Here is an 18,440-nt window from a genome sequence, read left to right on the forward strand (position 1 = left end):
ATTTATTTTCCTCAATTGTCAAAATATTTTGAATGTAAATATATGATTATAACTAACGACTGTTATCAGAGTACTCAAAATGTCGAATCGTTACAGTTGGTATCAGAGCACAGACATTATGAACAATTTGCTAGATATAAGATTATGATTAGACAGATGCACAAAGACGCCGGTTGATGCACCTACCTAAATTTAATAGAATGAGGAATAATTCCAACCTACTCGGTTATTATTACATGATTTATTTATGTTAAATGAAAAGGAATAAGATGTATATCCATTAATTCATAAAATATAAACTAAAACAAATTACAAATAGATAAACAAGAACCTTTTTGTTGATAAGAAGAAAGAAAATGGGCAATAGGGTTAAACCCTAATGTCAAAGTACTTTATGAAGAGAATCTTTTACATGCAAACTTTTGCAGGGAAGGGTTGGCATTTGCAGTATAAGAATATGCATTCTTTAAGCCACCCTCCAAAGAATCTAAATCCAACAGACAAAGCAATTAACTTTTCTTGTTTTTCTTCATTTTAGAGCAGCAAAGAAAAGATATCTCACAGGTTCCCTCTTAACTTTTTGGATAAGTTTTTCTCCTTTTTCTCTTTCCCCTTTAAACCATCACCTTTTTTGGGTTTTTTTTCCCCCCACATTTACTTAGAATAATTAACTAACAAGTTTAGAATGCAAAATACAAGTAATGAAGGGAGACTTTGTAAAGAGAAAGAAAAAAAAAGGAAAAACAAAGGAAGGAGCTTTGTGTTATCTTTTAAATCAGCTTCTTCCTTTGCAAATCACATCTCTTCTTAGCCATTTCAAATTTCTTCCTTTAATGAACATGAACCAAAAACCCTAAAACCCACCAAGAAAGTAACCTTTTTTTTTAAAAAAAAAAGGCCCCCCTTTTTTATTTGTTTCTTATAATTATTATTTTAATTGTGGGTTTATTATAAAAACACACCCACCATTTTCTCTTTTTCTACAAAATTAGGCTCTCTTAGCAGCCATGTTCTTGTTGATATCTTTGTTTGAAAACAGTCTCTTTTTCTTCGATTAATACCACAGAACAGCACGGTCAGAAACATCCTCAAATTCCTCATTGTACTTTTGAGGATGTTTCCTGTTCTTGCCATTCTCTTCGTATGGATGTCTGCTTCAATCTTTGGTTTCGCTTCTGGTTCTTTCAATCTTACATTACCCCATCAGCATCCTGACCCTGATTCTGTTGCTGATGAACTTCAAAGGTAAATTCACATTCTTAATTATTTATTTATTTATTTATTGTTGTTCTTGTTGTTTTTTCATCTGGGTTTATTTCGAATTGTTTGTTTTTTAAAAGAAAATGAAAAACCCATCTGAAATTTTCTTACTTTTTCCTTTCTTTTCTTGAATTTTCTCAAAATCCAAACAGAAAACAGAGAGCATTGCTCTGTTTTTCTGTTTTCTTATCCTTTTCTTGGAGGATAGTTAATGTGTGTGTGTTGTTCTTTTTTTTCCACCTGGGTTTCTATAAAATTCTTTTCTTTGAAGAAATATAAAAATTCCCTTTGAAACTTCCTCTCATTTTCTCACCACCCAAACAAAAACAGAGCATTTCTCTGCTTCTCTGTAACCTCAAATCCTCTGTTTTTCTCTGCAGAACAGTGAATGCATCTGTATGGAGAAGAAAAATGCTGTCCATCGAATCAAAGGATCAAACTTTCTCTTGTCTCACCGGAAACCCCATAGACGATTGCTGGCGGTGCGATCCGAATTGGGCGGCGAACCGGCAGCGACTGGCCGACTGCGGTATTGGGTTCGGGCGCGACGCCATGGGCGGCAAAGGTGGCAAGATCTACATCGTTACGGACTCGTCTGATTTGGATCCGGCGAACCCTACTCCGGGCACTCTCCGGCACGCTGTGATCCAATTCGAACCACTGTGGATCATCTTCTCTGCCGACATGACTATCAGGCTGAAATATGAACTTATCATTAACAGTTTCAAAACGATCGACGGCCGTGGCGCCAACGTCCACATCACCGGCGGCGGATGCATCACCATTCAATACGTGTCTAATGTCATCATCCACAACGTCCACGTGCACCACTGTAAACCCTCCGGCAATGCCAACATAAGGTCCGTAAAATTAAACTCTCTTTCAAAAGTGAGTTTTTTTTTTCAAATATATATATAATGATATAATATATATATATATAATTTATAATTTATAAATAATAATAAAAGTGAAAAAAAAAAACTAGAAATTAGAATGTCTAATAAACAAAAATATCTTTTTGTTTTTCATACACTTTTTTTTTTTCCAATTACGACAATCAAAAAGAAAAACAAACTTTAATTCTAAAATTGTTAGAATAAAAAATAAATTTATCACGTAGTATCATGTGATTGAAATGTATATCTAGTCGACTATCATTCAAGTATTACTTAAAAAAGAGTTTGTTGATTATCTTCTATTAAGACTTTCATAATAGTTCACCTTTTTTTCCCCTTTTTTGCACTTTACTAATTTATGGAGTTAGAAATTAGCACAAAATCATTCTGTGTATATAGAATGATTGTTTGGTATCTTAAACTTATAGAACTTAAAAATGTCAAAAGTTGGGAGGGCTTAAACGAGGGATTAAAAAACTTGCCTTTTGGTGTTTTGGGTATGAATTTAGAAAATCTAGAATTAATGAGGAAAACCTTAGCTATGAGATAGTACTATAGTAGTGGGCGGAAAAAGAAAAAAAAAAGGTTTGGAAGTATTGTAAAAATTAATTAATAGGTTTATCCAACCACTAAAGTTGGACGAACTCATAAAGCAAACACGGGTTTGTCCCACAAACATGAGTCAATTTGCACCTTTAACCATTCATAAGATTTGAATATACATACTTATTATTATTAGATATTCAAAAGCTTAAATTGATAAAGTTATGGATGATCCTTAGATCGACCCCAACTCACGTGGGCCATCGAGGGTTGTCAGACGGAGATGGGATATCAATATTCAGCTCAAGAAAGATATGGATTGATCATTGTTCATTGTCATACTGCACGGATGGACTAATAGACGCAATAATGGGATCGACAGGAATAACAATATCAAACAGCTACTTCTCGCACCATGACGAGGTGATGTTATTGGGGCATGATGATCGGTACGTACAAGACTCGGGGATGCAAGTCACCATTGCCTTCAACCACTTCGGTGAAGCATTGGTCCAACGCATGCCCCGTTGTAGACATGGCTACATTCATGTCGTCAACAATGATTTCACTGCTTGGGAAATGTATGCCATTGGAGGCAGTGCTCAACCCACTATTAATAGTCAGGGTAATCGTTACACCGCTCCCGTAGACCCTAATGCCAAAGAGGTATCTTTCTCTCTATCTCTCAATTTAAATATGCTTATTTTTCTAATCAAAATGTCACCAATACATTTAATTAGCATATTAAAGTTCACACAAAATTTAAAATTTAAAATTTTATTAAATATATATATTTTTTTATATGCGAACAAAATAGTCCTAATCATTAAAGTGAAAACTGATATAACGCTCCTAAAATTTATGAAAACTACTTTCAAGTGTGAATTTATCTTCAAAAGACTAAAAATGAATAAAATAATAAAATAATAAAATGCAAGTTGAGTATTTGCTAAAATAATGAACTAAAATAAAATAAAAAGTTGATTTGAAAAAAAAAAAAAAAAAGGAATAAGTGGTGGAGCGGCGGCGCTTATGAGCCGAACTTTTGACTTGAATGTGTGAAGTGGGGGAATGCATAGGTAAAGGAAGGATTAGATTCCTTATCCCACTTGCTTGGGCGGCGCATGATGTTGACGCGCTGCCGATTAATCAAAATTTCTCAATGGTCCATCTCTATTTTGTCCTTTCTTTTTGAGCTATTCAGCCGAACTCAGAGGGAGCAGAGGTTAGATATTATATTAAATTTATTTTCACCTATCAATTTAAGTTTATGGATCAATTGATGATTTAAATTGGTATTAGAGCAGGTTTTTTCAGGATGCCGTAGATTCAAGCTTCTGTAATGAATTGTTTTTATTTTTGGAATAAGAAATAAGGATGAAATAAGTTTAATTTTCGTAAACAAAAAAAAAAAAAATTAAATGGTTACCACGGGCCTAAATAAATTAAAACCATCGTTGAAATTTTGATTTCATATTTTTTTGACAGCGACGACGATAGACAGATTTTGATATGAAATTTTGGTGATATTATAGGTGACAAGACGTTTAGACGCGGCGGAGACGGAGTGGGCAGGGTGGAATTGGCGGACAGATGGCGATATTTTGGTGAACGGCGCGTTTTTTGTACCTTCCGGTGCCGGACTTAGCACCCAGTACGGTAAGGCTTCCAGCGTGGAGCCTAAGTCCGTGGCTCTCATCAATCAACTCACTATGAACGCCGGCGTTTTGGGCGCCCCCAGGTAATTTTCCTTTCCTTTTTTTCCTCTTTTTAATCATAATCTTTTTAATTAAATGGAATTTACTAATTATGTGACTAGGTTACTAACTTTTTTGATATAAACTTCAAAAGTAATATCCTTAACCCGTCAAATTGAGCCAAAGTGAGCTTAGCTCAATAGAATGGATGTGCGCTTCGATTCAAGAGATCGGAGTTTCAATCTTTTACTTCCATAAAATTTAAATATGACAAGTGATTTATTAGACGGGAAAAACACCTTTAAACTCTAGAGAAGTTACTAAACATGAAATAAACTAATGCATTTTTAATAAATCTTTTAAAGTAAATTTGGAAGTTGAAAGTCTAAAATTATAATTTATTCTAAATTTTGTTAATAAAATTATAAATTTAGTCATTGAATAACTTTTATATAGTTATGACCAATACAAGCACAATTCAACCGACCTAAGCTGGTATTATCAATCTCAAGATTAGAGGATCTCCAGTACATGAGTATTGTGTTCTAAACTTCAGTGTCTAATAGGTAATCAAAATTGACATATTTTAAAATTCAATAATTTATTGGACACAAAATTAAAATTAACAAGAATTCAATAGTGATCTAGTTGTGACCAGTGGGACATAAAATTAAAAATTTAGATGTGTTTGGTCTATAAAATAAGTCTTTCAAAATTAAAGGGTTTAACCATGACTTAAAATAACTATTTTTAAACTGTATTTTAAAAAAAGAATTTAAATAAAAATGATTTATTTGAAAAAAATATACTATTGGTTAATAGAATTAACGTGCACAAAGTCCAAAGCCACATCAAAATTGTCCACCTGATGTGAAATGTTTTAAGGTTTGGTTAAATGTGATAAATACGGTAAAATGATTTGATGACGACATATTCATTTTTCATTGTATGCATGTGGATGATAATGACGTTTTCTTTTTCTTTTTTTCCTTTTCTTTTCAAAAATCAACAATCGGAAAAAAAATAGCATATTTTTCTCATCATTATTTTTGTGACTCAATTTTGATTATACTCTAAGGAATAATCTAACGTGATTATATTATTCCATAGGCTTAAAATAAAGTATAGGAATAATAAAAAAATTCTTTAACGTATGGGGTCTACAACATATCTATTTCAACGTGAAAACAAATTCTCAAATTGATTCCATATAGACCATAATGATTCCAACAAGCTCCACTTTCATCGGACCTCAATTTTAAATTTAATTGAAATTAGATTAAATATGATTTTAGGTTCTCTGAAGTGTAACAATTCTTCCACTGATATAGTGTTTATACTATCAAACTAAAAATTAAAAGGTTTTATTTCCTCACTCCATATACTATAAAAAAAAACTCATTATAATTTTAGGAAATACATAGATAAAAAATATAATGAAATGCGAGATAGATAGGGACAAAATGGTATTTTTATTTTTTTTATTTTTTATTTTGTTTAACAAAAGACGAAGAATAGAATATTTTAAAATTCAACTCGACCCCACCAAAAAAATATCATGCAAGTGGGACACATAATACAGCCAATATTTTAGGCTTTAACACATCATATATTTTAAAAAGTGTTAAAAGTGCTTCCCTTTCAGCTTCTAGGGGGTTAGGGTTTTGTCAAGCTTTTCCATTTCAACGTGGAAAAGCTTCTTTTAAGTGCTTCTTATATCTTTGGGATGTGTGAAAAAAGTAGGCCTAAAATTTTGTGTAAAAAGGAACAAAGAAATGGGGGAATTGATTCAATTGGAACCCAAATTGAGCAACACATCCATGTGTTTTTGAGCATAGGAAAAAGAAAGGCTAAGCTTTGAGAAATGGGGTTTGCTTTTCCCAAATCCTCTATTTGTGTAAATTCTCTTCATCATATTCTATTCCTTTTGCTTTCTAACAATGGCCCTCCTACTCCTCCCCCTCCCCTTTATGACATAGGACAACTCCATTTAAGACAATGGAAGATGACTTACCTTCAAAGTTTAACAGTGCTCTCGACTTTTCTATGTTGTTTTTAGTGAATATGCGTCGAGGATCTTACATCAGAAAGATAAAAAAAAAAAAAAAACTCATAATTTTTATAAAATATATGAGTTACTCCTCTTATTGTCAATTGATTTTGAGATGAAACTATATGTGTGTATCTGATATTGGTATCAAAGCTCATGAAATCCAAACGGGTATTCGATTTATCTACATCCTACCCAAGAATTTGTGAATTGAGGTACCATATTTTTGATGAGGCACATCAAGAATCTCCAATGGAAAAATGAAAATATCTTACCATCTTTAAAATATACATGAGTTACTTCTCATCTTATATTTATTGAATAATACAAACATTTAAAGGATTGTTTTCAAATAAAAGAAAAATGAGCAAACTTATTTACAAATATAACAAAATGTCACGTCTATCAGTGATAGACCGCGATAGACTTCTAATTGATAGACAGTGATATTTTGCTATATTTGAAAATATTTTTAGCATTTTTTCTATTTAAAAAAATTATCCAACATTTAAAGTGACTGAATTTTTAATTTTGTATCTATTAAATTTCAACACTTTAAATGCTCTTTTTAACAAGTTCTTAAACTTTAGATGTTGTATCTAATAGGTCATTGATATATTCATTGTCTTTACAAAAATTAATTGATAATTAAATTTATTAGATATGAATTAAATTTTATATCTAATTTCAATTTTATGTTTAGTAGATATGCATACTAAAAATATATCAAATAATTCAATAACCTATTAAATATAAAAGTAAAAAAAATAAAAAAAAATATTAAACACAAAATTGAAAGTCTAAAGATCCATTACATAAGTTCAAGAATTTAATGAACATAACATTGAAAGTAAATTAATGATGTATTAGGCACCAAACTGAAAATTTAAAAACCAAATAAATATTAACCCAACTAAATTTCTAATTTAATCAATTGGTTTTTTTTTTAATCTCCTTTCAAAAATTTTATTTATTTATTATTTTTATGCAGGTATAATACTGGTCAAGGAATTGTATATCCAGGATTTAATGGTGAGAATGGTGGAAATGGTGATGAGGGATATGGGGGTAATACTGTCATAAATAATAGTCCAATTTATGAAAATGGTGGTGCTAATGGTAATGATGACTACTACGGAATGATATTTAAAGCTAATGGTCATAGAGTATTACCATTATTGCCCTCCATAAACTTATGTACTCAAATTATAATACTTTTGTATATAGTCACAAATTATAGTGGTCTATTCACAATATAGAAAATGTAAAAGAGTTTTAGAAAGCTCATATAATTAATTAAATTAAGTTTAATTAATTATTGCAAAATTAAAGGGAATTTGAGATTATTATTTCAAAGTCTTTAGGGTTATTGTTTTTTCTTTTTCTTTTTCTTTTTTTTTTGTTCTCTTCCTTATGAGTATATCATGAACGTAAAATGAGATCCATTTGAGATAATACAGATCTATTTTCTTTCCATTTTACATGTGTTTTTAATGTTTTTTCGTAATATTTTCTTTATTTTGTAATCTTTGTTATCTATTCATAGTCTAGAATAATTGATGCACGTTTCACTAAAATATTTGGAAGAAATAATACAAGAGTTTAAAATTATTCAAGAACAGGGTTTCTTACGGTAAGACCCCCGAAGATATTTTTATTATTTTTTTAATCATTCTTATTTATATTATATATATATATATATATATATAAAGTAGATTCCACAGGTAGCGCTATGCATTTAAAATTAAATTAATTAAATAATTTATGGGGAGACGTGTCTTTCTTTCTCCTTTTTTTTATGACATTTATAAAAATAATTAGGTAATGACATCTCTTTACACATAGAAAAAGAAGGTCAAAATTTAAAATGGAGAAGGTCGAAGGAGAAAATTGTTAGAATAGATGTCTAAAACAAATGTCACGAAGTGTTGCTGTGTTGTGGAGAAATTACTATCCTAACAGCAATTAGGGCGCGACCTTATGATGCTAACCACTTATGCCGATTGCTCTCTAAGGTTAACGCAACCTCCAAATTCAGACGTTCACTTGTTGAAAAATGGACTAGAACCGGTGAGAAGATTGCTCAGAACAAAAGAATAATTTAGGAAAATAGAAGATGGAAATCGAGTTTGTTGTGTCATCTCTCCCAGGTCTGATCTGAGTTAACTAGTAGAGGAGAGGAGTGTTGGGATTTGTGCCCTAAAGTCTCGTGTCCTGTAGTTTGTAAACAACTTTGTACGAACGCTTGTGATGTATAATATATATGATATTTACTTCACTTCTTGACTTTACACTTTTAGATGTTTTTATTTTACCACAAACCAATAAACTTAATATTCCTGGTTGTCTTTATGTAACTCAGGCATGTATGTAGTAATATACAAGTGGATCATGTCTTAAGTGATAACCAAAATGGTCTGTAGCATATAGATATAGGAGGGAAACTTTATCCTGGTAACACTACGGACACGACCCGCTTGTGGAATAGTTACAAATGTTGTGGCTTGTCACAGATGGTCTGATCCTGATCATTCGTGTAGGGGACATACGAGTGGGGGCATCCTATACAAAAGGTTTGTATAAGACCTGGCCTCGAAGTGTTAACGTCTCGTCATATAACTCCGTTCATGACAGAGACTTCACTTCACTAGGATGACCATAGGTAACATGACCTCAATCCTGANCATGACAGAGACTTCACTTCACTAGGATGACCATAGGTAACATGACCTCAATCCTGAGTGAGTTGGGAACTCCTGCCATTGAGGGCGATCCTTTGATTTGCATGGGTGCGAGTGGCCTACCACTTTGGGGATTCGTCTGATTTGGGAGTTGGGAACTCAACTTCACAAGATGAAGTTCACTCCTTTCCTAAAGCAGGGGTAAGTAGATAGATTACTTTCTTAAGGACTGATCCCGAGACTTGAACGATGTGGCGCCACATACCTTCTCATGGCCCAAGAGATGTTCACACATAGTAGGACTATGTTGTATTGTTCATTAGATGGATCAGTGGTACTTAAGGAGTAAGATGTAACTACAGGGACAAAACGGTAAATTGGCTAGTTGTACTTACGAGCATCTGTGAAGGGTCATCGTATTGATGATTGGTTATATCTAGTGGACATAGAAATATATCTATGGTAAGAAGAGTTCAACTGTCGGTCTTTAGTGGAATGCCTGCCAGTTAACGAATGGTGGATATCGTGGCTACAACTATTCACGAACCATTGGAGCTTCAAGCCTTAGGTCCATAAGGTCCCCTTGGTAGCTTAGATACAAGTTGAGAGTCAGTTTTTTGGTCAGTTTGAAATGTTCAAATTGACACGAGGGAGTTCGATTATATACGATATAATTGAACTAGTTAGTTATATACGATATAATTAACTTTATGTATGAGATACATTAATTTGGAGAAAATTGGATATAAATATGATTTATATCTAGTGGAGGAAAAATACTATGATTAATATACGATATTAATTCATAGGTTTTGAATATGATGTGATGATATTCATTGTCTATTAATTGGACGGTTAAAAGGGTAATAGGACGACATCTCTTCTGTTTTCATAACGGATGAATAAGTTGAAAAATCACTTTGAGACGCTTAAATAGCTCATGGTGCGTTAAGCATTGGATGCGCGGGCATTGTGTTGAAGAGTGTCATCACTTAGCAAAACTTGTGCCTATACGATAGTGCTTGAACGATCGCTTACCTATACGATAGCTCTGAACGATCGCTTAACGATTACACCCACACGCGCTATTTACTAAATGATCGTTTACCTTTTCCTAAGCGACCGTTTAGTGCTCGATATTTACTAAAAGATCATATAGACGATCGCTTAGCTTTTCCTACACGATCGTTTAGACGACCGCTTACCTTTTCCTACACGATCGTATACTTCACCTAAACGACCAAGCATTTTTGTCTATACGATAGACGAGACTATCTCCCACTTTCTTGATCGTTGTATACAATCTCCCTTCCTCCTTCCCTCTACCAAATCCGAACAAAGCCCACCCTTTGAATTCTCACTCCAAGAATACTGAGGGCTCTGAGTGATGGTGTCATCTCGGTTTTCTTCTGTTCATATGGAGACTGTTCAAGGTAGACGATTGGGTTTTGCTGAGCGATTGCTTACCGTCTCAGCAAAAGCAAGATTTGTTGTGAAGAATAAGTCTTCTACTGGTATGATCTCTCGATCTCTTATTTATTGTTCCTTTGAGCATGTCAATAATTTAGCATTATGAATGCATATTAGTATGTTTGAATGTATATATGGAAATTCTGTCACAATGAATTGGAAAGATCCGCTTCCGCTTGTAGGTACTCTCGAATAAGAGTTCCTTCAAGAAGGATGATAACGGGCAGAAATGCACATTATCATAATGCTAAGTTCTTAAACAATGCTGGCTTGCGCTAATAAAATATGTTAAATTGCATCCAAAAGCATTAAGTTTACAACATTGCGGTCGCATGCATTCATCGCATAGAAATAGTTGATTTTTTTGTTTTTATGCAGAATATGCGTTGACGCAAGGCGAAAAGAGCGATCACAAGAGAATCAACGGACGAGCATACCATTACTTCAAGGCTTTGCAGTGATTTATGTTGGCAAACATCTGCTCAAGAAGGATTGCCGCATAGAGCCGACGCAACTTGGTGGGCGCATCTGGTGAAAGGCATAATTAATCATGATGGGACAGAAAGCTGATGTGGTCGAATCCGAATTAAGTTGACAGCCGCTAACGATAACAACTACATCTAGCTTTTCGGTGACAAATATTCGACGCATTAGTCAGAGAATTAAAGTCATCTCATCCGTGCAATCATAAGAGAGAAGTCAACTTTCACCCCAGAAACTCTATAAATATCAAAGACATCATTCAAAAAAGGAGTTCACTAGTTCACAAGTTCGAACATTTAGAGAATTTTCCTATAGTTTAGCCTTGTCCATAGTTTTCCTTTTTATTTTTAAGGCGGAGCAAGAGAAGAGCCGAGACGCCGGAAGATCGCTCAGGGCAACTCAAGAGAGAACCTTGAGGCGTAAAAGCAGAGAGCGGGCCGACTCTCGCAAGAGCGAGAATATCTTTTGAACACGAGTAGAAAGACAGTGTAAAAAGCCTGGGAAGCAAGAGATTGCTACCAGACTCTTTATTCTTTTCTTGCATTGTTATTTTGTACTTCAACTCTATATTTATACAATGGAAGTTCTTATTCTACATCTATTCACTCTCTTAGCACGCATGGGTAGCTAAACTAATCGAATGAGTTGAGAAGAACTAAGCTAACATGACCTAGGATCTTCAACGCATGCGGTTGTCTTGTTTTATGTTGTGCCCAACACCCATTTAGCACTACTCGAGAGAAAGTCTAAAGAAAGAACCTAATGTCTCAAGAGAACTAGGTTAGAATCTAGACTCGAGAGAGCGAGATTAGATCGGCATAAGCAAGAGATAGGGACTTAGATATAAGCTCTGTTTGTCAACACTGCATCGCATGCACCCTAGAGACAGGTATGATATTATGTGGTCGCATTATTTGTGTGGATGTCATTTTGTCATCACAAAATAGGAATAGAGGCTTATGTGTAGGCCCTGTAGACTTATCGCATATATCGCATGTGTTCTAGCATTAGAAGCCGTAGCATTCGCACCGAGAGGTAGTTTACTATTGTATGTGTGTTGCATGATTGCGTAGCATGAACGCATCCTAGGAAGTGTTAGCCAAAACCCTTCTCAACCCGTTCACCGCATACTCATCGCATCTTCCATTTTATCAACTCTTATCGAAACTCTGCCGCATTTGTTTATTTCATTACCGCAAATAACAACTCTAACAACTTCTTTATTTATTTGGTTACCGCAAAGTTTTCTAAAAATTACCACCGCAACCTGTTTTTCCAAGTCCTTGAGTTCGACCCTGGACTTACCAGGAAACTCAGTGGGGTTTACACTTGGATTCCACTGAGAAAACTTGAGTGCTCAAAGCAACTCCATCAACGCATTTCATCCATAATTCCACATCATAAAATAACGCATCAGAGGACACCAACAAACAAAAACAAACGGTCAAAATTCAAACATTCCGTTAACGGTCATAAACCAATGGACAAAAACCAAACGGTCGCAATCTGAACGGTCCGTTAACAATAAAAAATGAACAACCAACAAAATATTAATAAATAGATTTAATAATAATTTATTTAGAAAATAAAAAAGATAAGTAATAAAAATTTAATTCTTTTTTGGGCAAGCGCGATTACCCGAACTCGAGCCCACCCGTCCCGACGAATGTCGGCGATGTGTGTGTGGTAAAAGGGTTATACTTCCACCATCAACACACTTTAGATTCTCAACTAGAATGCCTTGGTATTTATACCCTCTAGGCAATTCTAAATCTATCACTGTGGGACAAAAATTCTCACTCTTCTTTAACTTTTCCTATAAGCTTAAGCCCAAATGTCATTTCCAGTTTAGAATCATTTTCAACAGTCCCCAAAAAATGACTATTACAGAAAAGTTAACAAGTAAACAATATAAAATATTATTTGAAAAAAAAATTGTTCCGAGGAAATAAAGGAGATCAAACTTAAACATTAATATCTAATGATTTGAATTGATGCATAGTGAGGTAGGGCAACAACCTTGTTAGAGAGAGTGAGTTACCTTTTGAACTTCCAATAATACTGGTTGAGACCTTCACAACACGTTTTACTCCTAGACCTTCTCTTAATTTTGCGATATAAACTGTGCTTATTATGGCCATACACATAAATCTCGGGTCATCGTGAAAGCGCTAGAAAGAGACCTTTAAACTCTTTCATGACCACAGCTTCACTATCACGTTAGATGCTTCATCAAGTTCGTTAGAAACAAACCACTCAAACTGAGCCATGAAGACTTAGACATTTAGTCCATGTCAGGACGATATTCATCAAGTGCGTCAAAGATAAACCACTCAAATACTGAGCTATGAAGATTTCATTATTATCTATCAAGTCCACATCAGGACCACTCAAAGAAAGGGCTATGGATCATTAGAAAATTTTAGTATTATCCGTTAAGTCCATCCTAGGACCACCCACATAACGGACTATGGACTATCAAGTCTATCAATAGACCACCCAAACAAAGTGCTATAGACTATTCAGTCTATCACAATAGACCACCCAAACAAAGGGCTATAGAATCCTTTAAGGGTTTAAGCCCCATGTTTACTGATGATTCTAAAATTATTTTCCTTGTTAGGTCTTTGGTCAAAGGATTAGCCAAATTTTTCTCAGACCTCACAAATTCCAAGGAAATAATTCCTCCTTTTCACAACTCTATGTCTAAGGCATATATGTCTCCTTTTGCCATTATATACACTATTCTTGGCAATACCTATGGCAGCTTGTGAATCACAGTGCACAGTGACTGGTATTGTTGCCCCTCACAGTGGTACATCCCTTAGTAGGCTTCTAAGCCATTCAGCCTCCTGTCTTGCTAGTTATAGAGCAATAAATTCAGATTCCATATTGGATCTAGCTATGCAAGTCTGTTTTGCACACTTCCACGATATTGCTCCTCCTCTGAGTAAGAATACATATGCACTTGTAGAATTGATCTCGTCATTATCAGATACACAATTTGCATCACAATAACCTTCTAATATAGCAGGCAATTTGTTAAAATGCTAACAATAGTTCATGATTCCCTTAAGATATCTTAACAAACGACGAAGAGCATTCCAATGATTCTTATCAGGATTATGTATATATCTACTCAATCTACTCACAACATATGCAATATCAGGTCTAGTATAGTTCATTAAAAACATAACACTACCTATAGTCTTTGCATATTCAGACTGAGATACACAATCACCTTTATTTTTCTTAAGACTTATACTATCCTCATAATGAGTTCTTGCACGAGGATCATCAAAACAGTCAAACTTCTTTAGTAATTTTTCAATGTAGTGTGATTGACACAGAGAAAAACCATTTTTAGTTTTTCTTATCTTAACACCAAATATTATGTCAGCTTCTCCTAAATATTTCCTTTCGAAATGGAAAGATAATAACAATTTGGTATTAGATATCGTCTCTATGTTTGTTCCAAAGATGAGCATATCATCAACATACAAGCATATAATCACACACTCAGCTCCAAACAACTTTGAATAAATACATATATCTTAGGAGTTTACCTTAAACCCATTGTTTATCAAAGTATCATTGAATTTTTCATATCATTGTTTGGGAGCTTTTTTAAGACCATAAAGAGATTTTTTTAGTTTACATACTTTGTTTTCCTGACCGACAATTGTAAAGCCTTCAAGCTGTATTATATAGATTTCTTTTTCTAGATCACCATTGAGGAATGTTGTTTTAACATCCATTTGGTTAATTAGAAGTCTGTGGACAACAGCCAGTGCAATCAAGGCTCTAATAATAGCTATTTTTGTTACATAGGAATATGTGTCAATGTAGTTAATACCTTGTTTTTATGTATAACCTACTACTACTACCAATCTAACCTTGTATCTTTTAATTGAACCATCTGACCTCATTTTCCTTTTGAAAATCCACTTGCACTTAATAGGTTTACTTTTTTTTGTAAGATATACTAAGTTCCAAGTTTGAATCATGATTAGAGAATCCAATTCACTCTTAATAGCTTCCTTCCATAAGCTAGAGACTACAAAATTTAAGGCTTCTTGGTAAGTTTTAGGATCTTCATCTATTAGATACATATATACAAACTGATAATCAATATCATTTGGTCTCTCAACTAAAAAAAGTAGTTAAAAAATCAAGACCAAAATTTTTCTCAGTTCTTCGTCTTTTACTTCTTCTAGGTTCTATATCATGTATTCTATCCGTGGTGCTAACATCTACAATGTCATACATACTACTAAAAGCTATATCATGCATACTATTAGACAAGGAAGGCATGGAAACAGAATCATTCTCACAGTTAGTCGTTCTAATAGATTCAGAGTTTCTCTTTTTCAATGAAAAAACATGCTAAAAAATTTTTGCATCCTTATATTCACATACAGATATATCATTCAAGTACAAAAATCTGTATCCAACACTATCTTTTGTATAACCAATAAACACACAATCAAAAGTTTTAGATCCTACCATAGGTTTCTTGAATGCAGGATATGGTACCTTAGTTAAACATCCCCACGCCCTTAGATAAGAGAGATTAGGTGCATATCCTTTCCAAAGTTTGTAAGGTGTCTTATCTAGTTTCTTGTGTGATACTCTGTTAAGAATAAAACAGGCAGAAAGCACAGCGTCCCCCCATATGTTATCAGACAATTCAAAACTTAACAACATAGCATTCATCATTTCCTTAAGAGTTCTATTTTTTATGTTTTGCTATACCATTTTGTTGTGGTGAATAAGGTGCAATAAATTCATGAATAATACCATTTGATTCACAAAATTCTTTAAGCGTATTATCACTGTATTCACCACCTCTATTTGATCTTAACCTTTTATTCTTCTTATCTAATTGGTTATCTACTTTTGCTTTATATTTCAAAAGCATACTACCAGCTTCTGTTGGGGTTGATGCCCTAAACTCTCGTAGGGTCCTGTTGTTTGTAAACACCTGTATGAACAAACGCTTGTGAAGTAATAATATGAGATATTTTCTTCAATGTGTCTATGAAATATGAGATATTTTATTTGCATTTACCACAAACCAATAAACTAAGATCTCTGGTTGTCATTGTAACTGAAGCATGTATGTGGAGACATACAAGTGGATCGTGCCTTAAGTGATAACCTAAATGGTCTGTAGTATATGAATAAAGGAAGGAAACCTTATCTTGATGACACTACGGATATGACCCACTTTGTAGATGTTACAAGTGTTGTAAAGTGCTACAGATGGTGATCTTGATCATTCATGTGAAGACATGCGAGAGGGGCTGTCCTATACAAAGGAGTTTGTATAAGACCGGACCACGAAGTGTTTAGTCTCATTATATAATGCCGTTCATGACAGAGACTTTCATTTCACTAGGATGACCATAGGTAACATGACCTTAATCCTGAGTGAGTTGGGAACTCCTGCTTTATGAGGGCGGTCCTTTGATTTGCATGGGTGTGAGTGGCCAGAGTGCTAACTCAAACCTACCACTTTGGGAATTTATCTGATTTGGGAGCTGGGAACTCAGCTACACAAGATGAAATTCACTCATTCCCCGAAACAGAGGTAAGTAGATAGATTGCTCCCTTTAGGGCTGATTACGAGGCTTGAACGATGTGGCGCCACACACCTTCTCATGGCCTGAGAGGTGTCCACTCATAGTAACACTATTATGTATTGTTCATTAGAGGAATCAAGTGGTACTTAAGAAGTTAGATGTAACTACAGGGGCAAAAATGGTAAATTGGCATAGTTGTACTTACGAGTGATCTGTGAAGGGTTATCATACTGTTGACTATTATATCCGATGGACACAAAAATATATCTGTGGTGAGAATAGTGCAGATGTCGTTTTTTTAGTGGAGTGCCCGACAGTTACCGGATGGTGGATCTCGTGATTAAAGAGTTTAATAAGTTATTCACGTACTGTTAGAGCTTCAAGCTACAGGTCCATAATGTCCCCTTGGTAGCTCAATGGATTCAAGTTGAGAATCAGTTTTTGGGTCAGTTTGAAGTATTCAAATTGACAAGAGGTAGTTTGATTATATATGATATAATTAAACAGGTTCAGCTATATGCGATATAATTGATATAATGTATGAGATACATTAATTGGAGGATTTTGATATAAATAAGATTTATATTGAATAAAAGAGAAAAGAACTATGGTTTAAATGTTACATATGATGTGGTATTGAAACTATAGGTTATAAATATAATATGATATGTTAGTTATTACATTTATTTATAATTAAAACAATTATATGATAATTGTGGGTGGTTTCTCCTTTAATCGTGCGTGAAAGTGGGAAGTTATGTTCAGTTTTCATAACTGAAGGATAAAATGAAAAATGTTTTCGTTTTGGAGAGAACCACTTCATTTTGAGTGCATTACTAATCGTTTAGCTCACGAGAGACTACATGATAACCTTCTAAACGATCGTGTAAAGCACCTTTGACTAAACGATCGTGTAGACGATCCAGTTGAAGGAACTCTTATACAAAGAGTATCTATGAACGTGTTCAGATCTTTCCTATTTCATTGCGATCGAATTACCACACATACATTCTAACAAACAGGTATGCTATTTTATACTAATTAACGGCATGCTTTTATAAATAAAATACAAGAGATTGAGTATACGTACTAGTTGAAGACTCTCTTCATTTCGAACTCAACCCAGCGGAAGCAAATCTCTACATTCTTTATCGCCCAACAATCAATCGGCTACCAGCAGCACGATCATCTACAAGAACGGCAGCAAATGAACAAACAAGAGTAGGGATGACACCACCATTTAGAGCCCTTGGTATTGTCGGAGTGAAAATCCAAAGAGTGGTCTTTGATGGAGTTGGTAGAGGAAGGAGGAACAAGATGATCGTGTAGAACAATAAGCAAGTAGGAGAAGGCTATCATATAGCGAATGCTTATCGTTTAGATAAAGCTACACGATCGTGTAGGTTTTACTAAACGATAGTTTAGTAAACTCGGCACACTAAGCGATCATTTAAAGAAGGCATGCGATCGTTTAGACGCAGGGTGTGCGATCGTTTAAGCGATAAGGTACTATCTATTGGGATTGGTGTCCTAATTCTCCCAGAGTCTCGTTGTTTTGTAAAGATACACATTGTTTAATGAATAAAATAAGTGTTATTTAATTCTGGCATTTACTCATATCCAATAAATAAAGCTCCTTGGTTATCTTATGTGAACTTAAGCATGTATATGTGATATACATGTGATGTGGATCATGCCTTAAGTGATAACCTAAATCAGTCTGTATATAAGGATTAAGGTGGGATACCTGATCCTGGTGACACTACGGAATACGG

The 18,440-nt window shown here is 34.2% G+C and overlaps 1 protein-coding gene across 3 annotated transcripts; it reads left to right on the forward strand.

Annotated features, from left to right (window-relative positions):
* The first annotated feature begins 425 nt into the window (after positions 1-425).
* On the forward strand, positions 426-7,761 carry LOC120081987 (probable pectate lyase 12). 3 transcript variants are annotated; one of them, XM_039037173.1, is made up of 6 exons: positions 426-564; positions 1,067-1,245; positions 1,641-2,120; positions 2,939-3,365; positions 4,235-4,440; positions 7,438-7,761. In XM_039037173.1, the coding sequence occupies exons 2-6, from the start codon at positions 1,115-1,117 to the stop codon at positions 7,703-7,705; spliced, it is 1,512 nt and encodes a 503-aa protein (XP_038893101.1). In that variant the 5' UTR covers positions 426-564; positions 1,067-1,114; the 3' UTR covers positions 7,706-7,761. The 3 variants fall into 3 exon arrangements, with proteins under 3 accessions (XP_038893101.1, XP_038893100.1, XP_038893102.1); XM_039037172.1 differs by lacking the exon at positions 426-564 and having other exon boundaries at positions 656-1,245; XM_039037174.1 differs by lacking the exons at positions 426-564; positions 7,438-7,761 and having other exon boundaries at positions 658-1,245; positions 4,235-4,444.
* The last annotated feature ends 10,679 nt before the right edge of the window (positions 7,762-18,440 follow it).

The sequence above is a fragment of the Benincasa hispida genome, chromosome 7 (genome assembly GCF_009727055.1).
Source record: "Benincasa hispida cultivar B227 chromosome 7, ASM972705v1, whole genome shotgun sequence".
Classification (NCBI taxonomy): domain Eukaryota; kingdom Viridiplantae; phylum Streptophyta; class Magnoliopsida; order Cucurbitales; family Cucurbitaceae; genus Benincasa; species Benincasa hispida.